Source organism: Panthera pardus, unplaced genomic scaffold, assembly GCF_024362965.1.
Source record: "Panthera pardus isolate Hobbes unplaced genomic scaffold, ASM2436296v1 HiC_scaffold_6, whole genome shotgun sequence".
NCBI classification, from domain to species: domain Eukaryota; kingdom Metazoa; phylum Chordata; class Mammalia; order Carnivora; family Felidae; genus Panthera; species Panthera pardus.
The window spans coordinates 62,234,741-62,255,285 of record NW_026526991.1 but is presented as its reverse complement, the minus strand read 5'-3'; the positions used below and the strand labels follow the sequence as shown (position 1 = coordinate 62,255,285).

Here is a 20,545-nt window from a genome sequence, read left to right as displayed (position 1 = left end):
GCCTTCGAGAAGGAGAGAGTCCCATGGTCAGAACTGTGTGCACCAGGACCAACTGGAAGGCTCTGTGGAGACTGCAGGGACCGAAGGCTGGAGGCCAGCTGAGGTTATCAGAAGAGTCCCCGTCTAGCCCATGCTAGACTTTGGCCATGTGGTGATGTGATCATTGATCTGCATCCCCGGAGCTTTCTGCCTGTGAAATGGGCCACCACTTGTCTTTCCTCAGACTCAAAGCTCTAGGCAGGCCCTTTCCTTTACTGGGTGTGAGAGTCACAGAGCATAAGGGATCCAAAGAAGACAGTGTCCCATACAGGAGGAGGAGGAGGCTCAGCAGAGTTTACCTCTGGAAAAGCCGAAGCAATAGCCCAAGCTGTTTTCACAGCCTTGGAAAAGCTTTCAGCAAACTCTTCTCTCTCAAGGAGGGCAGAGTCCCAAAGGACTGCAGCTTGGCCCACACTCCATCCTGAGCACTCACCACGTGCTTCAGATCCCACGGCTCCCGGCACTGTGGTGAAGGGCATCCCCAAGGGAGGAAAAGCAGAGTCCAAGAGTCTCAGTCTGCAAAGAAGACACTGGTTAGATTCCAGCACCCACGGTGTACAGCTCTGGACACCCACACTGGAGGGGTGGAGAAAGGGCAGTACCGTGCAACAGTACCGTGGTGGTGCTGGACTGCTCAGCCCAGCTTGCACTGCAGGGAGGGAGCAAGCTGGGCAGGTGGGAGCAGTAAACCTGGGGGAATCTGTTTGAGAAGGGAGTGGCGGATATGAGAGGCTAGCCAAGTGTTGGGCTTTCCCGCAATATAACCTACAAAGGAGAAGCAAGATCCTGCAGGGAGCACGCGGATCCTGCAGGGAGCACGACCATCTCTTCCCCATCCCAAACTTCCCAGGGCCTTCCCGTTTTATGCAGGAGCAACAAGCTGGAACCCATGTGCAAGGCATAATAAATAGTGGTAGGGATTTGGGGACAGGACAGAGCTCTCCACCCTGGGGTCAGAGCTTGGGGCAGGAGGTCACAGAGTCTTCACACAGTGGAGGACAGTTGCCCCCTCCCACTCCCCCAACCCCCCTCCTCCCAGCCTGTCCAAACTGCGTCCGTGTCTCAGAGCCACTGCAAGGCACTGCTCCCCAAATTCATGTTCTAGGGTCCCAGGGTAGCCAACGAAGGGGGCAGAGGGCTGCTGGGAATGAAGTTCTTTTTTTTTTTTTTTGTATTTGCCTAAAAGTTCAGGAAGCCCTTGCTGATGTTATTGCTTGGGGGCCCAGAATTTAAACTTAGCCACTGCCCAGAGCTCTTGTTTTAGGAAAGAATGAGATGGCCCTTGTTGCGTAATCCGGAGCGGGTGTGAGTTGCCAAAGGAAGCGGTCCTTCTTCCTGCCTCTAGGAAGGCCGGCTCCGCTAGGAGGCTGGGGATGGGTGGGGCACTGTCCCAGAGAGCCGCTGTGGGAGGTGGGGGGTGGGGTAGACAGACAGCCGGAAGAAATACCCAGACTCTCCGGGTCCAGTGCCCCCCCTGGGCAAAGCAAAACCTGATGAATCCAGAAAACCCAATGAGTGATGCCCGGGGTGGGGGTGGGGAGGGGGCAGATGCTAAGAAAGGAAAGGAATGGAGGAGTGGGCTAACCTGGATGAATGACAGAAGGGGGGGGGGGGTCTGTTTTCTGTCCACTGTTCCCAAGAGCCCCCAGAGTATGGGTTCATGCTAACTTGTGCTTCACCCACCCACCCCCATACACCACCACCTCCATAATTCAATGGGCTAATCCCTCACCACTACCCTGTCCCTTCCTGCCAGGTGTTCAGCCAGCGCATTGTCGCCCTTGCACACTGGACCCTCTGGGATACTCCTATGAGCCCACCGCGATCCTAGGGTTAAAGCCTGTTCATTCAAGGTGTGACTCCCCACTCTCTCCCCATCTCTCCCCTTGCTTCCCCCAACCGGTTCTATCGCCCAGTCTGGCCCCCTGGCCCCCTGGCCCGTGTTTTCCCACACTAACATCTCAGGCCCTGCTCTTCCTTGCCTCTCCCTTGGGCTACTTTCTCCCATCAGCAGTGGGTTATCCCAAGACCCCATTACCCATCATCCCTGCCTTCTCTCTTTCCCTTGGCATACATCTCCCTGGTGACTCCCACACACCATCCCTTCCCCATCCCTCTCAGACAACAATCCCCTCTCCACCAGAGTCCCCGCGGCGGCTTCATCCCCGACAGGACACAGACACCCGCGCTGGATTCCAGGTTTTTCCCTTCATCCCAATTCCCGTCCTCTCCTTCTTCCACCCCTCCCCACTCTCCAGTGCCTCCAGCCAGCTGTCCAGCTCCCAAATTCCAGCCAAGAGTCCCGGGAACAAAGCAAGAAAAATCAGAGTAATTTGGGAAGTAAACAGAAACTGGGAAGGGAGTGGGCAGAGAAAAGTGGGGAGGACCAGGTGGGGGCGGGGGGGAGGCTCTTCAGTCCCACCCAGTTTAGGGAATGCCCCTGCCTTCTCCCCCCACCCCCCTTCACCTGGCTCTTAAAGGGCCCGGCCCCTGACCGGCGGCTACTTAAGGCGGAGGGGCGGCGGCGGGCAGCAGCTGTGCTACGACTGCGCTGGGAGGAGTGGACGGGGCAAAAATCCTGACCATGACCCCCCACAGGCTGCTGCCGCTCCTGCTGCTGCTAACTCTGCTGCTCGCTGCCCGCTCAGGAGCCGCCTTGGCACGGTGCCCAGGCTGCGGGCAGGGGGTGCAGGCGGGTTGTCCAGGGGGCTGCGTGGAGGAGGAGGGGGGGCCGCCGGCGGAGGGCTGTAAGGAAGCTGGGGGCTGTCTCAGGAGGGAGGGGCAGCAGTGCGGTGTCTACACCCCTAACTGCGCCCCAGGACTGCAGTGCCAACCGCCCGAGGAAGACGAGGCGCCTTTGCGGGCGCTGCTGCTGGGCCGGGGCCGCTGCCGCCGGGCGCGCGCGCCCTCGGGTGAGTCCGCGCCCCGCCCCTGCTCCGCCCACGTGAGACCCGCAAAGCGGCCGGCAGGGTCCTGGAAAGGACTCGGGCAGCCCTGCGAGCCCTGCGATGGGTTCTGCCATTGATGCTTCCCCTTCCTAACCCTGGGCGTCACGTTTGCGTGGGGGGGGGGGGGGAGGGGGGGATGAAGGGGCAAGGGCGGGGAGCCTCTAGAAGGCCGGGATGCAGCTAGGGGCCCCTGGGGATAAAGCAGGGACATGTCCCAGCGGTCAACCTTTTTGGCCCCTTCTATTTCCTCTTGAGGGGAAAGGTGAGGGTGGAGGGTTTAGGGCCATGCCGTCTGCCACAGCATCCCAGCTCCTTCCCTGGACCCCGGAGCTGGAGAAAGGACCCAGGTGGTGTTCTCAGCTTCCATTTGGAGAAAGAGGGAAGGGAACCCCGACTCCCAAATTCTGCACACACTGAGAAATATCCCCTCCTCTCCTCTTAATATCAGGGTGTCCAAAGCACCTGAACATAGGGCCTAGAACAGAAGGTGTCCCAAATCCTGAATTGTGTCAGACTACACTGGGGTCAGAGGGCAGACTCTGGGGGCCTCAAAAGGATGGGATAGAGGTGGGAAAAGAAGGAATCTGCCAAATCAGGGTTATGATTTAAAGCTGCTCAGAACCCTCCACCCACCCTACCCCACCCTACCCTAGGGAGGAAAATAGAAGGCTGAGTCATTGGGTGGATGGGACAGAAGTGAGTCAGAACCCAAAAGATGGGGGGCAGCAGGGAGAGATAGGGCAGGAAATAAAAGCAGCGCACTCCCTCCCCCCAACCAGGCATCTGATCTCCTGGTTTCTTCCACGGAAAGGGATGAGAAATTAACTTGGAATTTCTTTCAGTCCCAAACGCCTGGGTCCAAGCTGCTAGAGGGTCCTCATAGGAAGGGGTGTGTAGGTGGGTCAGAGGAGGCAGTGGGAGCATGGTCGTGGTAGGGTGCTAAATGGAGGGAATGAGAGGCAAGGTCTGAGAAAGGTGGAGGAAGAAGGATGCGAGTCAGGATTGCAGAGGAAATTGCTCTTGGGTTGCAGGTAGTAGGCAGGTGGGAGCAAATGTCTAGGTCTGAGGACTGGGGACTTGAGCAGAGCTTGTCTTTGGGCATGGAAAGGGAGAGACGATCCTTTTAGGGGCCATAATATCTCATTTTACACCTGGGGCGATTTCCAGGCAGTGCACACTCTCCTCCCTGCCTTTCCCTTGCCCTGACGCCCTGATTTATTTCCTCACTTCCTCCCATCCTGAGCTCTCCCTAGGCCCCCCAGACACCACGTGTGACATTTTCTCCAGAGCCAAGAGCAGCCTGTAGGTCAGAAGCCCTTCATTCCCTGCATCTTTGCAACCTGCCCTCTGCCTGTCCTGGTTAAGGGCTGAATCGTACCTGCTCCTGGGACCACTGGGGTTGAGCTAGGCTGAGCTATGGGAGACCAGAAGGGAGAGGCCCCCAATGCAAGCGCCCCTAAAGTAACCATGTCTACAGCCTGGGAGGGGGTGGGCTGAGTCACCGCAGGGTCACCGCGGGGACACACATTCCACTTGGGTCCCTGCTAACCCCCTCCCATACCCCTTGTTCTTCTGCCTCATCTTCCTGGCTTGGTGCACCCCCTGCTGGCTTCAGGGGGAACAGCCAGGTCTTTTCTCCCCAAGCCCAAGGCCTCCTAATGTACTTGTACTCGTCCTAGGTTTTTGCTTTCCAAAGTGCTTCTCCCTTATAAGCTTTAAAACTAGTCTGGGTTTTTTTTTGTCAGGAAAGCTAATATCACCATTTGTTGGAGAAAGTAACTGAAGCCAAGAGAAGGTAACGGAGCCAGGTTCTAACCACCCTCATTTCTCCTACTTGGAAAGCCCCTCCCTTCCTCCCACTTCAGGGAGTCAAGGTGAACAGGGCTCTCTTCCGTTTGGTTCTGGTCTTTGGCATCTGGCTGATTTCTGGACTCTTCTTCCCCCATTTCCCTTGTGGCTGTAGGGGAGAATCCTAAGGAGGGTAAATCCCAGGCAGGGACCACTCGTCCACAGGATGTGAACCGCAGAGATCAACAGAGGAATCCGGGCACCTCGACCACTCCCGCCCGGCCCAGTCCGGGGGGTGCCCAAGACACGGAGATGGTGCGTTTGTGAATGGGAGGGAGCAGGCAGGGTGGGGAGTCCTACACACTCCCGTCCGAGGCTATCCCCTTGGGCCTGGAGAAGTCTCCCACATGCATCCTGGGAACCTGGCTGGTGGTGGGAGGGGGGTGGACAGTGGAGGTAGGCTGGACGGGTTCTGAGCTGCCTGCTCTCTCTTCCCCCAGGGCCCATGCCGCAGACATCTGGACTCGGTGCTGCAGCAACTCCAGACCGAGGTGTACCGAGGGGCTCAGACCCTCTACGTGCCTAACTGTGACCATCGGGGCTTCTACCGGAAGCGGCAGGTGAGGCCCCCACCTCTCCTCCCCTCCATCCTTTGGCACAAGGCTCCTACCAGGGATGGGGTGGGGGGAGTTTACAAAGGGGCACAAAGAGGGGCGCCTGGGTGGCTCAGTCGGTTAAGCATCGGACCTCGGTTCAGGTTGTGATATCACCATTCGTGGGTGCAAGCCCCACCCTGTGCTCTCTGCTGTCAGCTCAGAGCCTGCTTCGGATCCTCTGTCCCCCTGTCTCTCTGCCCTGATCTCTCTCTGCCCCTCCCCAGCTCATGCTCACTCTCTCTCTCAAAACAAACAAACAAACAAACAAACATTAAAAACAACAACAAAGGGGGCACAAAGAAGACACTGCTGCTGCCTTTAAGGATCCCCCAACTTTTAGGGCCCACAGAAACCTAGAGAATAGCCCCACGCTGTGGTAGAGGAGCCAGATTGCCTGACTCAGAGGTTCACATCTGCGAGGCAGCTCAGAGTCATGGAAGGCTGGGAACGCCCAGATGGCTGAGCCCCTCTCAGCCCAAGAATTCGCATTTCTAACACAGTGCCCGCTGTTGCTGCAGCTGTTGGTTTGGGAACCACGCTTTGAGAACTACTGTTCTGCCTAGAAGAATGGGCACCGTTTGGTGGGTGGAGAAGAGGAGAGCAAGAGAAAGGGACCCAAGTTGTCTCCTTGTCCTGAGAGCTCTCAGAGGTCTCTGCACACTCGCACTTGGGGCCCACAGCCCATCCCCCACCCACGGGCCCTCTCATCCCTCCTGCGGGAGCCTCAGTGCCGCACCTCTGATCTGTGTGCCTCTCTCCCCAGTGCCGCTCCTCCCAGGGCCAGCGCAGAGGTCCTTGCTGGTGTGTGGATCGGATGGGCCAGCCCCTGCCGGGGTCCCCAGAAGGCGAAGGAGGCTCCTCCTGTCCCACCGGGAGCAGCGGCTAAGGCTGGGCAGGGGGCGGGGAGGGGGAGGCTGCAGGACCATTGGCAGGAGCACGGAGCTATCATCTTGGGTCATTTGTTGAGTGACGGACGAGTAACTCGGGAGCCCTGAGCCCCACACTCCACCGTCAGGCCCTTTCCCAGTGTCCCCCTCACCCCTGGGACCCCACACATGGAAAGATGGTTGGTGTTGGCTTGGGATGTTAATAAAGCTGTGTTGGGGGTCTCTGGCCTACGTCTCTGGGTCCACCTCTCACATTTATGGAGCCTCTGCCCTTCTCTCTACCCGTCCCCCATAGCAGCTCTCCTTTCCCGTGGACTACCTTCTGTCTCTCCTGCTGCACTTGGGATGCAGGAAACAGCCATTGGCGGAGGTTTCCAGCCCTCAGCCCTCACCCCAGTACCCACCAGGGAGCGAGAGCAGGGGAGACATTGAGGCCATGACCTTGGTCTGAAGTTGTGACCTTGTTTCCAGCACTCATCTTTGGACACAATAGGAGAAGGGAGAGAAAGGATTAATAGCTAATCCCCAGCAGAAGCCCAACAAAGAGGAAACTCTCGAAGCACTTATCCTTCTATTACATCCTACTAAAAAAGGGAAGGAAATTCTTATTTACTAAGCCCTTCCCATGTGCCAGACCCTGGACCCTGTGTTTTTACCTGCACTACCTCATTCTGAGCTTACAATAACCTTGTGAGGGAGGAACTTTGGCCCCTGTTTTTCAGAGGAGGAAACTGTGGCTTAAAATATCTGGGTCGTTCGCCTGAAGTCACACAGCTGGTAAATGACAGAGGGAGGATTCAAATCTCGCTCTTCCTTCAGAGTGGTCTGTGACGATACCTGGTGTTCCCTAGGTGCTGAATAAGTGTTTGTTTTGCCCCCTTTCTGCCCACATGCTAATCCAAGCAGGTGTAGGGAAGAGCTGATTTGGGGGGCGGGGGTCCTGGCACCCAGCACTTCCTGGAGGGGCCAGAACGCCACCTTGTCACAGAACATTAGTCACATCAGAACATTAATCACTTGCACACAGTGCTTTTGAGCTGACAAGGTTCTTTCACATACCTTATCTCCCGGTCTAAGGGAGCCGAGTGCACTGATACCTAAAGATCCTTCAGGCTGCTGGGAAAGAGATCAGGCTGCTGGGAAAGAGATCAGCAGGCAAGTCATCCTATGTGATAAGCCTCAGAGAGGCAAAGTCCCCCTCCCCATGGACATACATAGGTACACAGTACACGGCCACTGTTCCAGTGGGAGGGATAGCTTGCTCAGCTGGGCATTTGGGCGTCGGGTAGGGCTGTTGGGGTGTTGCAACCCTCCCTGGGACAGCCAGCTGAGCCGAGCCTGTAGCTGAGAAGTGTTACCCTCTAGACCTGATAACGTATTGTGCTCCTGGAGGTCTCCTCCTCCTGAAAGGACTTTAGTCTTTGGAGCTGTCAGATGAACGGAGTGAGATAAGAGCTTGGCAGGCTGTGAAGGAAGGGAGGGAACACTCCATAGCCGCCTACTGCCCGGTCGAGACTCACACCATGGAGCCAAGGGCGGCCCGATCGCGGAAGGGAGAAGGGCCGAGAGGAGAGCAAGAGCGCCGCCGCTCCGGAGGTGGTGAGGCACCCTCTGGGGGTGCAGAAAGCTCAGGGGGCATTGGAGGTGGAGACGCATTGCTGCAGGGGAGGCTCCTACTCTCTTGGGAGGATAAGGGAGGCAGCCCCTGCCTCTGTCCCTCACTGCCCAGCCGGGAAAGGGAAGTGAAAGGGATATTCGGAGCGCGGGAGCCTTGCCTTGTCTTGCAGACTCTTTCACCCCAGAGGGTGAATGGAGTAGCTTCCCAGTCCCGGGTATTGTCAGGCTGCTGGGAAAGAGATCAGGCTGCTGGGCCTGATCAGTGGCCTCACCCCCTGCAAAAATGACTTCCCCTTCTGATCGCCTCCCATAACTTCCCCTTCTGATCACCTCACTGTGATACTACATATCGACTGGTTGGGGGCAGGGAGGCTGCTGAGCTTCCAGAAAGCATTTCCTGGAAAGAGGATGTTTCTGGGTCCGTACAAGGTCACAGAACCCTAACTCCCTCTCCCCCTTGGGTGTGCCCTTTGACCCCACCCCCTAGGAAACATTGAGAAGGACAGAGGCCTGGACTTGGTGCAATGGACCCGACATATGGAGGTGAGGGAGGTCAGGGGTCAGACGTCAAGATGGACAGGTCTTGGGAGTGGAAGGAGGCAGGGACGAAGACCAGCCTGGTGATAAAGACCATTTGTTCTTGGGTTCAAAACCTTTCAGATCAGGTTGGAGCCAACGGCTAAGATGGAGGGGGTTGGAATACAGGTCAGCAGGGCAGGGGCCAAGAGTCAGCCAGTGAACAGTCTTCTGTTAGTCGGGCTAAAGGTCAGCAGAGGGAAGGCTGGGGACAGGGGGAAGGGAGTAGGGTCAAAGACAACAAGGTGGTTGGGATCCAGGCCCTGGCGCTGGAAATGTCTTTTCTTGGTCCTCACTGCTGGTCTGGGAAGCCAGAGAGAGAGAAATTTGGGGGGAGCCTCTCGGCAGGAACCGTGCCTGTTCATGTTTCTATCCCCAGCGCTTAGCAATGCGCCTGGCTCAGAGAGAAGAAGCTCAGTAGATATACGGGGAACCAGAGGATGGCTGCCTGGGTGGAGGGACAGTGGGCCTTGCCCTGCTTTGCCCTGTAGGCTGTGAAGACACAGTTGTTGGAGCAAGCACAGGGACAGCTGATAGACCTGCTGGATCGGGTCGTGCAGGAAGCCATCCAATGCTACCCACCACAAGGTGGACCCCTGTCCTCCATTCCTCCAGATTCCTTGAGCAAGTAAGAGTCTGAGGACCTGGGGGCTGGGGAATGGCTAGAGCGGGCTCCTCTAGCATAAGGGTCATGAGTCCTAAATATCATCTCATGCTTCCTTTGCCAGCACTGGCATGACCCAGACTTCAACCTTCCCTCTTTTGCTCGTATTGCCTCTGCCTGCCCAACACTGACCTCCACCTTTGGGGCCCTTTTCTGCCCTGCCCTGACCTTCCACCTGCTCCTGCCCTCTGGCCCTGGCCCTGACCTACCTCTACTATTGCCTTTGGCTCCCAAGTATTGACCTTCTGCAAGGCCCTGCTCTCTACCCAGGGCCTTCTTCCTCTGGGTCCTGATCCAGAACAACTGTCTTCATTTAGGGCCCGGGAGCCATCCCTGGGGAAGCGGAAAATTTTCATCATCCGAAAGTCCCTGCTTGAGTAAGTCCACCTAAAGGGCAGGGGATGGAGGAAAAGAAAGGGATTCAGCGAGGGTCCCAGGACACCTCATTTCTCATCCTCGGGTTCTAGGTGTTTGGAGGGAAGACTTGGAGAGGGTTTCTAAAGTTTAGTCTCCCCATTTGCCCTGGGTGTGATCGGCCCAGCCTTTAGCTGGAAGTTCCCAATCACTAGTCCCCACCCCACCCCCACCCGCGTACAGTGCCTGAGCGGGTCCGCGGGACCTCGAGGACCCTCCCACACTGACATTCGGGCCCCTGTCCCCCCAGCGAGCTGATGGAAGTACAGCATTTCCGCACCATCTACCACATGTTCATCGCCGGCTTGTGCGTCTTCATCATCAGCACCCTGGCCATCGACTTCATTGATGAGGGCAGGTAGGCGCCCCCCCCCCCCGCCCCCCCCCCCCCCCGCATGCCTGGGACAGGCACGTGGATCACACCCCCTAGGTCCCTAGTGTTCCACTTGCCACTGGCTTAAGACAGCACAAGCCCTCCTTTGATCCTGTGATTCCTGGACCCACATCAACATTGCTTCCAGCAATATTCCCACCTAAAACGCACCTTGACTTCTTCCTTCCACAGCCTTTGGATGGCCCTTGCTCTGACCTTCCAGGTCAGCCACTCTGGGGACACTCTGTCGCCTGCTCAAATACTTCTCAGTAGGAAACTTGCCCCAAGGCAGATCCATTAAGCTAGCAGGCTCGCTTCACACCACTCTCTCAAGTTCTTCCCAAGTTCAACCCAAGCAACCTTCATGGAGCACCTCCCAAGGACCTGCCCTGGGAGCTAGAGAGATGACGGCCAGACCCCCTCCCTGTCTTTAAGGCACTACCAGTCTTGGGGAGGGGGGAGACAGACATGCATGCAAACGCCCCCAAAGAGCACCCCCCCACGCTGGGGGTGAGCCTCAGAGGGCTCTGTAGCCCCAGGGGGTCTGTATTTGCATGTCCCCTACCTCACCCTAAGTAGGGCTTAGGAAGCAGTAAAAAGAAAAGGATCAAAGATCTGCAGGTTCTGCAACAGTATTTCCTTCTGGTAAAACTGTTGTTAATTCTATGAGTGGTATAAGGATCAAATCTCAGTAAAAAGTTCAAATGCATGTAAAGGGACCGTCCTTCCCTACTACTCTCTCAACCCCAGACCGGAACTAAGGGTTTTCACAGGTTTGAGAGAGTCCCTCTAGAGCATTTGCCATGCATTCACCCCCACATGTCTATAAGAACCAAGAAGCGGTGTGTAGAAAGTTTATATAAATAAGATATTCACTGTACTTCTTGATTTCATTCCTTAACAACCTATCTTCCTATCTCAGAGATCTTTCCAGGTCAGCCCACTGTTCTTAACGACTGTGGTCTGGAGGTGCCAGTCTTTTGCTCATTTGGTCCTTTACCAAGGGACACTTAGGTTGTTTCCAACTTTTCACCATTACAAGCCAAACACTCTTAACCTAAGCAAACAAAACACCTAACGACCTGCTTTCCACTAACTTGCGTCTGCAGCGACAGACGTTCCAAAAGAACAAAACTGACAAAAATCAAAGTTAAACTCTGAAAACCTCATATTCTAATGCCCACGGCATACAAAGTTCTGAGCCCTTCTGCAACACCGCAAAATTCAGAGGGCTCTAAAGGTCATTTGTAAGCAAACCCATCCCACGATCCAGTCTTTTCCAGCGACGCCCTGTGCTAGAAGTTTGGGACAATAGAGGTGCCATCTTGAACACCTTCAGATATGGGGAGCTGGAAACTCGGGCAAAATGCCTCAGTTTATTTCCCAAGAGTTCTGACTGCACAGGGAGGGGACAAAGTCGGGCCACACATTTGTCTACCTTGTCTCTTCCTCTCTACTCCAAGGCTGATGCTGGAGTTTGACCTACTGATCTTCAGCTTTGGACAGCTGCCCTTGGCGCTGATGACGTGGGTCCCCATGTTCCTGTCCACTCTGCTGGTGCCCTACCAGGCCCTGAGGCTGTGGGCGAGGCCCCGGGCAAGAGGGGCCTGGATGCTGGGGGTGGGCCTGGGCTGCATGCTGCTGGCTGCCCACACCACCGTGCTCTGGGTCCTCCCCGTCCACGTGGCCTTGAAGTATCAGCTCCCGCCTGCCTCCCGCTGTATCCTGGTCTTTGAGCAGGTAGGTGATGGGGTGATGGGCAGGCGAGGCTGGGGTAGGGCCCCTGTGGGGAAGGGGACTTGATACTACAGTATTGGTGGAGGCGGAGCTAGTTACTAGGGGCGGAGTCCATCTGGAAGGATTTGAGGGCACCAGCAGGAACCAAGGATATTTGCTGTTATGCAAAAGTAATCGGATTTTGCAAGGAGTCAGGGGGGTTGGCTGGTTGGAGGCTCCGCCCTGGGGTTTCCTGTACATCTTTACTCCTGATTCATCCCAGCAGCTACCTGTGTTAGGTTAAAAGACTATCCGACAAAAAAATAAAGTATGGGCTTTGATCGTACAGATTTTGCAATCCGCCGGCCTCTCTCTTCGGTAAACAAGTGCACAGAGATGTTAAGTGATTTGCTCAAAGCCACACAGCAACTTAACCTCCCTTCCATTCCTTCTCAGGTCAGGCTCCTGATGAAGAGCTACTCCTTCTTGAGAGAGGCTGTGCCTGGAACCCTTTGTGCCAGAGGAGGTGAGGCACTGCTTTGAACTCAGTCATTTTGGCTGTTTGAATGAAGCCAGCCATACCAGGATTCTCATAAAAGCTCTGACTTCCTAAGCCTGTGTTGCTCCCAAGGCAGAATTCTGACCTCCAACTAGACTCTGTGGGCTTTAGTCATTAGGCATCCTCCGGTCCCACCTCTGAGATATGGTACCTCTGTGGCCCAGGACTTCTGGCGCTTTCCAATTTCCAGGCTTAGTCTGGAAAGACCCAGAGTATGAGAGCCTCATATTAGCAAGTCAGGAGGTACCAGGATGACGGAGTGGTTAAGTGTTGGACTTAAGATCTGATGGACGTATATCCTGGCTCTGTCGGCAGAGCATGTGACTCTTGATCTCAGGGTCATGGGTTCGAGCCCCACGTTGGGTGTACAAATTACTTAAAAATAAAATCTTTTTTAAAACGTGGTGGGGGAGTCAGAGCAGAAGGAGAGAAAGAATGGGCGGTGGAGCTTATAAATGCCAAATGAAACTCTGGCCACAGCAGGTGCTGCACCAGAAAGTTGGGTTCCTAGAATGGAAGCAAAAGAAGGGCAATCAAAGAGCAGCTTCAGCTCCTGCCTAGTTTCACCTTCCCGACTGGACCTCCAGACCCAGTGTCAGGCCCCTCCCACTCCACCCTCCTCCCCCCCCCCCCCACCTCTGCCCCATCCAGGCCTCCACCCACCAGTCCCAGCCTCCACTCCCCCTGCCCTCTCTCCTTCCCCACTTCACTGATCCAAGCCCTCTCCTTCCTCCCCAGGTGAGGGCATGCGGGCCCCCAGTTTCTCCAGCTACCTCTACTTCCTCTTCTGCCCCACACTAATCTACAGGGAGACTTACCCCAGGTAAGACCCTGCTCCTCTTTCCCAAATGCCCAGACCCATCAGGGACCTTGCCTTCTACTTTCCATTCTCTGAGGCCTTTAGCCTCAGGCACTGACCACGTTCTCAGGAAGCATCCCATAATAAAAATGGGAAATAGGTGTCAGACAGACTACGCCTTCTCCAAGCCTTCTCCAAGCACAACCCACAAGGGTGGCCAACTGTCCTGGGTTGGCCCTGGGCTGTCCCAGTGTTAGCACTGAAAATCCTGCACCCTGGGAAACCCATCGGTCTGGAGCAACCTCCCGATGGTTGCACTTTAGTTGACCTTCAAGTTAAAAATCCATTTGCCATGTCTATTGGGGAAGGTCCAAAGTGTTCTAGACCCTTACCTGCCTAGATAATCCTCCCAGGCCCGAGCAATTGAGGGAGCTTCAGAGAGAGGGCCCTAGAACCTGTGTACCAGTGGGTATGGAACAAGCTAAAAGATAAAAAGACTAAAAACATATTGTCCCCATTGCTGCTGCAGGACACCCAACGTCAGGTGGAATTACGTGGCCAAAAACTTTGCCCAGGTCAGAAGATGGGGTAGAAGTGTGACTTGTGGTGATTGAGTGGGGCATTTCTGGAAGTGGGGTCCGGGAGGCCTGGGGAGGAGGTCAGAGGGTGGGGCTAAGGTAAGAGGAGGCAGGTGCTGGGCCAGAATCCAACTCCAGAGTTGAGGGGGCAGCTGCTAGTGACCCCTGTCAAAGTTATGTACCCCCCACCCACCGCCCCCCAGGCTCTGGGCTGCGTACTCTATGCCTGCTTCATCCTGGGCCGCCTCTGCGTTCCCGTCTTTGCCAACATGAGCCGGGAGCCCTTCAGTACCCGGGCTCTGGTGCTGTCTATCATGCACGCCACCTTGCCAGGTATGCCCACCGAAGGCAGGGCTGGGGAGGGCTGCACCCTGGGAAGTCTTAGCGGGGGGCTCCTCCCTCCCCTCACTCCTTTTCTTCAGTCAGATTCAACACCTCCTGCCTCAGAAACCTCTCCCACATGTGTCCCCCGCCTCCTCATTGTTCCATTGCCAGGGTCTCAGTTCATTCAGATGGCCACTCCACTCCCTCTTTCCACATCGGCCTCCTCGCCTGCCTGCTTTCCCTCTCAATCTTCCCACCTTCCCCTGACACTACTCCCCGGTTGAACTTCCCTCCTACAGGTTAATCATTCCCTACTCTGCTTCCAAAACTCCAGTCACTCCCCATTGCTGGCATCTCCAGATAAGATTTGACCCCTTGGCCTGGCATTCAAGACCCCTTCCCCGACAGCCTAGCCTATCTTCTCGTCCTGCCACAAGCTCAGCCATTCCTTGAAAGACATGTACTTTCATGCCTCCGGGCCTTTGCTCATACTGGTGTCTCAGCTTGGAATGACCTTTCCCCATTTTCCAGCTGTAAACTCCAGTCTGTTTCTGGAGGCCCATAACAGAGATGCCCCCTCCTCTAGGAAGCCTGTCAGTTTTAGCCATCAGTCACTATGACCCACCCCTTGCTCTGCATTCCCAAGCACCTCAATGGCCACCCGTGCTTAGCTCCCAGCACATTTGACCTTGACGCATGGTTGGACATGTCTCTGTCCCGATCTCTGCCTCTGTCTCTCTCTCTTTCTCTCTCTCCAACCACTCTGTGAACTGCCAATGGCCAGGGCTTTGAGATTCATCTGTGCATCCCCGACATGTGGCTTGGAGTTCATGAGCAGATGGATGGATTAATGAATGTAAGAATTTGTGAGTGACAAATAATTGGCTGGAAGGAGTTGGGGCCCTGGTTGCTGATGAGGGCCCCTCAGGGCTTCCCAAGGGAGCCAGGTGGGCAGTCTGACATGCAGCCCTTGTCCCCACTCACCAGGCATCTTCATGCTGCTGCTCATCTTCTTTGCCTTCCTCCACTGCTGGCTCAACGCCTTCGCAGAGATGCTACGGTTTGGAGACAGAATGTTCTATCGGGTGGGGCCTGGACCTGGCCACTTGGGAGCTGGGTGCAGGGAGGTCTGGGGAGTGATCTGGGGAGGATGATGGCTCCATTGGATGTCACCTCAGCCGTGCTGTCAAGCTCTCACGTGAGAAATGCGCTCCTCTGGGTGTGGCTCTAATGCCACCTGTCCACCTCTTGACTAGCCAGGGCTAACTGCTTCTGTGCGCATGGTACACTGGAACCATCTTCTCCTGAGAGGGGATGAAGGAGGGAGTGCGGGCCTCAGGTCCTGAAGAGACTGCAGGGAAAGTTCTTGCTGTCCCTCTTCGGCCAGGGCCCAGCCCCTTGTGGGAGAACATTGGGATAGGGTGCAGGGAGCAAGCCACTGGGGCATGGGAAAGTCAGGGCCCTGATGCTCACTTCCTTCCCCTAACCCTGACCCCACTCTTCCCCAGGACTGGTGGAATTCGACGTCCTTCTCCAACTACTACCGCACTTGGAACGTGGTGGTCCATGACTGGCTGTACAGCTACGTCTATCAAGATGGGCTGTGGGTATGGGCTCTGCAGACCCCTTCAGCTCCCACAGTTAATGTAGCCTCCCCAGAACATTCTCCTTCCCTTCCTCTGCATTATCCGCCTTTTCCAGACCTAGGGGCCCCCTGGACTTTCATCTGCTCCTTTCTACCCAACCTAGTGGGCAGAAAATCCTTCTTAGGATCTAACTTCCTTCCCTCTTTACTCTTAACCCCACCCCTCCACAGAGCATTTCTCTCCTCCTTAGACTTCTAAGAAACATGCATGTAGCAATTCTCAGTTACCAAGGCTTTTCACATATATACTCTGCACTGTAATCCTGAGAAGTAAGTATTATTATGTCCCCTTTAAAAAATTGCATGTAAGGCCCAAAGAACTTAAGTAGGACGTATCACCCCTTGAGACCCCCAAATCTCATATTCTTTCCATTGTACTGTATACTTTCTGGCTTCCTTAAGGAGGGGACTCTTTGTGGAAGAGTCTTAGAGAGACTCATTCCACCCTTCTCCCCCGTCCCCTGCCAGCTTCTCGGTGGCCGGGCCCGAGGGGCAGCCATGCTGGGTGTGTTCCTGGTTTCTGCAGTGGTCCATGAGTACATCTTCTGCTTTGTCCTGGGATTCTTCTACCCGGTCATGCTCATGCTCTTCCTTGTCTTTGGAGGTGAGCTTGGCCTCTGTGTGCCACTGGAGGGGGAGCCATCCAGAGGGAGGAAGCCAGGAGTCCTGCTCCTGCAGATTCCAGATGGATGGGGGAGGCCACATACCCTTCTGGGAAGAGGCATGAAAGTTGGGGTGGGGAGGAACTTGGGAACAGGGAGGGAAGCAGCAGGAGGTATCCTGGGGGATGTGAGAGAAGATTTCTGGCTGGAGTGGAGCATCTGAGCAGGGCACACATAGAGGGAGACAAAGGAGAGAAAACTGGCATGAGGCTGGGAGGTTTAGTATGAGATCCAGGATATTGATGTGTAAACTGAGGAATCCTGGTTTTACATGAGCCGCTTGAGACCTCCATGGGTTGCCAGAGCTGGGCTCAAGATCTTCCTCAATGATGCCTTCCTGTTCCATCTCTTCCCAGTACCCTGGGATGGGGGGATGGGGGGCATCCAGGGAGACAAGGCACTGGAATTGGGGTAACAACATTTCCTCCTGCATCAGGGCTGCTGAACTTCATGATGCATGACCGGCACACAGGCCCAGCATGGAATGTGCTAATGTGGACCTTGCTCTTTCTGGGCCAAGGCATCCAAGTCAGCCTGTACTGCCAGGAATGGTATGCACGGCGACACTGCCCCCTACCCCAGGTAAGGGACCACCGCCCTCCCTCAGCTCCCCATCCAGAAGGACACACCTCCCCTCTCCAAGAGCCAGCCCCCTGTTCTTGCCCAATTCAATAGCCATGGTCAGGGGCTAGGCCTGGTTTGGGGGTGATGGGCTCCCATGTCTTGGATGCGTAGGGTGGGGACAGGAAGGAACTCACGCATAACTCACCTTTCTCTGGTACAGACAACCTTCTGGGGGCTGGTGACACCTCGATCTTGGTCCTGCCATACCTAGAAGTCAGAGCACTGTCACTGCCCAGAGGACGCCACCAAGTCCTTCTCTGCCTGCAAAGCCTCGGACCAGAGCACCTCTCCCTGCATTCCTAGATCTAGCTCCAAGTCAAGGGGGCCTGGCAGGCATGACCCCAGCAGGGAATGCCAGGGACTGAGATCTGAGGACCTGTAGAACCGCTAAGCACAAACTCACTGTGGTGGTGGCTCTTGAGCCGCCAAGCCCCACGGATTGGGCATAGAGCCCCCTCCTACCTCATCACTGTCCAGACTTGGGGATACTTGAAGGATCTTATAGATTTGGTGAATGTGGGGTGACTTAGAGAAATGAGGGCCATCAAGGTCTGAGAAAGGTTTGACTCTTTGTACTGCTTCCAATACAATAATAAAGTTTGTATCCCTTTTTATTCATTCATTTGTTTATTCCTCCCTTCATTATTTGTTGAAGGCCCACATTGGACAGGCATGATTGAAGAGTTGTGTCTACAGCAGCAAGACTTTGTGCTGGCAGGGGCTGAGGGTCTTAGGTGGCATCTTGCCTCGCCTTTCTGGTGCCTTGTCCCTCCCCAAAACCCAACCTCGCCTTCCTCCCACCTCTTCCTTCCTCAGTTCATGTTTCCACACCCCTTAATCCTTCTACTCCTGTCAACCTCTAGCACATTTGGAAAGGGCACATAGCAGGCCTCCTTTCCCTCCACAGACCCAGGAGAGGAACTGTCCGTATAGACCTTACACAAGTATTTTCATTTCGTGAGCCACAGTATCCACTGCTATAAAGTGGACCTTAAAATGAAGAGTGTCCTGACTGTATGGGTTCAGAAGGTCAAAATATTCACATTCACAACCATCCCAGAAGCCAGACTTTGTAGTCACTCTAAGGAGAGGATCTTTTTTTCTAATTTTTAAATTAAATTTAATTTTTAAAATGATAGCCTGAGGTGTTTTTTTTTTTAATGCTTATTTACTTATTTTAGAGAGAGAGAGAGAGAGAGAGAAGGAGAGAGAGAATCCCAAGCAGGCTCCATGCTGCTAGTGCAGAGCCCAACATAGGGCTTGAACTCATGAAACCTCGAGATCATGACCTGAGCCAAAACTAGAGTTGTATGCTTAACCGACTGAGCCACCCAGGCGCCACTTGGTTTCATTTCTTATATCATCTTGTATGTTCTTTTTTTAAAATTTTTTTAACATTTATTTATTTTTGAGAGACAGACCATGAGGGAGGGAGGGACAGAGAGAGAAGGGGGGGACACAGAATCCAAAGCAGGCTCCAGGATCTGAGCTGTCAACAGAGCCCGGACTCATGGACCATGAGATCATGACCTGAGCCAAAGCCGGACGTTCAACCGACTGAGCCACCCAGGCGCCCCTTGTCTTGTATGCTCTTTAATCATTCCATAGCAAGTTGCTATCCGTTCCCCTTTCCCTGCTCCCTTGTTATTTTGGAAGTTCTACTAAACCTTTCCATTCCCTTGATAGTTACCTTCTTTCCCAGCACTGATGATCCAATACCTACTTCATTACCATCATTTTTAATATGCCAATTGTTTCTTCCATTAAAATGTTTTATTTCTTGCCAGATGTTTTATTTTCTACCCCAGTAAGAGAGACCTTTAGAATGCTTTTACTGATCTTTCTTATTGTGCTTCCAATTCCTAGGTTTGGCTGAGGTAGCACAGTACTTATGTTCCTAGATATAATTAGGTGTCTGTCAAGCTCCATGAACATTTAACAGTATGATATTTTGCCAACTTTCTTGCTCACTGCAGGGTTTTCTCCTCCCCTTCATCTTCCTCTACCTTGACTTCTCTATTCCCTAACCAAATTTTTTCTTAAGTATTTTCCTCAGGTGAGACAGGAGATTGATATACTCTTTGAATCCTCTATAGCTCCAAATATCTTTCTTTTGCTCTGACAAGTGAAAGCTTTCCAGCTGGGGATGAGGTCCCTGGGCAACCGTCCTTTTCTTTCACTGTCTCCACGTTAGTTAGCTTCCAGTGCTGCCGATGAAGAGTCCCCGGTCAATTGGATTCTTTTCCCTTTGTACAGAACTTGCTCTTTCTGTCTAGAAACTTGAAAATGTTTTTCTTTAATGTTGGAATTCAGGAATTTCATGCTTCGATGTCTGTCTTTTCTTTCTTTTCTTTTTCTTTTCTTTTTTCTTTTTTTGGTCTTCCTGTGCCCTTTCGGTCTACAAGCGCAGATCTTTCTTTCAAGTCACTGAAATATTCTTCTATTTTTAAATTATTGCCTCTCTTCCATCTATGCCTTTTCACTCTTTTGGAGCTAATATATTTGAATGTTAGGACTACTGGATCTGTTCTCCAAGTCTCATGTTTTCCTCGCTATTTCCATCTCTTCGTATTATTTTCTCCATGCTTTGAAATATTTTTTCCACTTCTTCTTCCAAGCCACTAATTTGAGTCTCAGAAGTGACCAGACTTCTCTCTTTCAATACATATACTGACTTTGTTTTGTTGAAAAAATGTTTCTTTAGTTCCAGAAAGGTTTTTGTTTTTTTGTTTTTGTTTTTTGTTTTTGTTTTTGTTTTTGTTTTTTGGTACACTACTTGAATCTCTTTAAGTGCTCCTGATATTTTCTTAAGTTGTCTTATAACTCTTCAGTGGTCCCTATGCTGTCTGGTAGGCAGGAAAACCACCTATGATGACCTCATCCCTGTAAAGTCAAGGCCCTCTGAGTCATGTTCTTTCAAGATCGCCCATGGTCCTGACCTCAGCACAGGGGCTCTCCAAAGCCAGTCTCCAGACTCCTGTGTGGTGAAAATGAAGAAGCTCCTCGCCAGGTCTCCCCACATTAGGCCTTCATTTCACTAACTTGAACTTCAAGCCCTCACTTGCACATCTTGCCCCTGGGCCCAGCAGCAAGATGGCTTAGGAGAGGCATGTGTTTGGAGATGGGAGTGGAAATTCCCTTAGAACTGGAGCATACATTAGAATCACCTCCAGAACTTGCTAGTAGAGACAGTTGAGCCCGGCCGCAGAAGTTTCTGATTCATTCATCCAGGTGGCCTAAGAGTTAGCACTGCTAACCGATCCCCAAGGAGTGTTGGCGCTGCTGGTCTGGGAACCACACTTTGAGAAACACTGCATTAGCGTACACCAAACCAGGGGCATCTGGGTGGCTCAGTCGGTTGAGTGTCCAACCTCAGCTCAGGTCATGATCTTGCAGTTCATGAGTTCGAGCCCTGTGTCAGGCTCTGTGCTGACAGCTCAGAGCCGGGAGCCTGCTCTGGATTCTGTGTCTCCCTCTCTCTCTGCTCCTCCCCCATTCGTGCTCTCTCTCAAAAGTAAATAAACATTAAAATTTTTTTTTAGAATACACCAAACCGAGCTGTCCTTCTTCTTCAAAATTACAGCTTTTGTTTACGGTAAGGAAATTAATCCAATGTCAGGGAGGTATTGTCTACTCACTTTGCGTTGGGTTCTTCAACTTAGTCCTAGTACTAAGG

At 53.6% G+C, this 20,545-nt stretch overlaps 2 protein-coding genes across 5 annotated transcripts; both read left to right on the top strand.

Annotated features, from left to right (window-relative positions):
- The first annotated feature begins 1,615 nt into the window (after nt 1–1,615).
- IGFBP6 (insulin like growth factor binding protein 6) lies at nt 1,616–6,550 on the top strand. 2 transcript variants are annotated; one of them, XM_053894930.1, is made up of 5 exons: nt 1,616–1,892; nt 2,183–2,238; nt 4,951–5,090; nt 5,276–5,395; nt 6,195–6,550. In XM_053894930.1, the coding sequence occupies exons 1-5, from the start codon at nt 1,633–1,635 to the stop codon at nt 6,315–6,317; spliced, it is 699 nt and encodes a 232-aa protein (XP_053750905.1). In that variant the 5' UTR covers nt 1,616–1,632; the 3' UTR covers nt 6,318–6,550. The 2 variants fall into 2 exon arrangements, with proteins under 2 accessions (XP_053750905.1, XP_019275035.1); XM_019419490.2 differs by lacking the exons at nt 1,616–1,892; nt 2,183–2,238 and adding an exon at nt 2,418–2,951.
- Nucleotides 6,551–6,672: 122 nt separating this feature from the next.
- SOAT2 (sterol O-acyltransferase 2) lies at nt 6,673–17,487 on the top strand. Of its 3 annotated transcripts, none has more exons than XM_019419488.2 (15): nt 6,673–7,914; nt 8,423–8,478; nt 9,003–9,139; nt 9,493–9,552; nt 9,840–9,947; nt 11,426–11,702; nt 12,135–12,204; nt 12,976–13,060; nt 13,566–13,611; nt 13,818–13,947; nt 14,926–15,023; nt 15,447–15,545; nt 16,052–16,187; nt 16,682–16,827; nt 17,030–17,487. In XM_019419488.2, exons 1-15 carry the CDS (start codon nt 7,842–7,844, stop codon nt 17,078–17,080), a joined length of 1,572 nt encoding a protein of 523 aa, XP_019275033.1. In that variant the 5' UTR covers nt 6,673–7,841; the 3' UTR covers nt 17,081–17,487. The 3 variants fall into 3 exon arrangements, with proteins under 3 accessions (XP_019275033.1, XP_019275031.1, XP_019275034.1); XM_019419486.2 differs by having other exon boundaries at nt 6,673–7,917; XM_019419489.2 differs by lacking the exon at nt 17,030–17,487 and having other exon boundaries at nt 6,673–7,917; nt 14,926–14,998; nt 16,682–16,799.
- The last annotated feature ends 3,058 nt before the right edge of the window (nt 17,488–20,545 follow it).

What these genes read in the sequence shown, in the direction of transcription:
- SOAT2 (XM_019419486.2), top strand. Translation starts at nt 7,842, where the DNA reads ATGGAGCCAAGGGCGGCCCGATCGCGGAAGGGAGAAGGGCCGAGAGGA. An exon ending in GCGCCGCCGCTCCGGAGGTG is followed by an intron (nt 7,918 to 8,422) that starts GTGAGGCACCCT and finishes CCCACCCCCTAG; the next exon opens with GAAACATTGAGAAGGACAGA. An exon ending in CATGCACGCCACCTTGCCAG is followed by an intron (nt 13,948 to 14,925) that starts GTATGCCCACCG and finishes CCCACTCACCAG; the next exon opens with GCATCTTCATGCTGCTGCTC.
- IGFBP6 (XM_019419490.2), top strand. Translation starts at nt 2,624, where the DNA reads ATGACCCCCCACAGGCTGCTGCCGCTCCTGCTGCTGCTAACTCTGCTG. An exon ending in CCGGGCGCGCGCGCCCTCGG is followed by an intron (nt 2,952 to 4,950) that starts GTGAGTCCGCGC and finishes TTGTGGCTGTAG; the next exon opens with GGGAGAATCCTAAGGAGGGT. An exon ending in GTGCCCAAGACACGGAGATG is followed by an intron (nt 5,091 to 5,275) that starts GTGCGTTTGTGA and finishes CTCTTCCCCCAG; the next exon opens with GGCCCATGCCGCAGACATCT.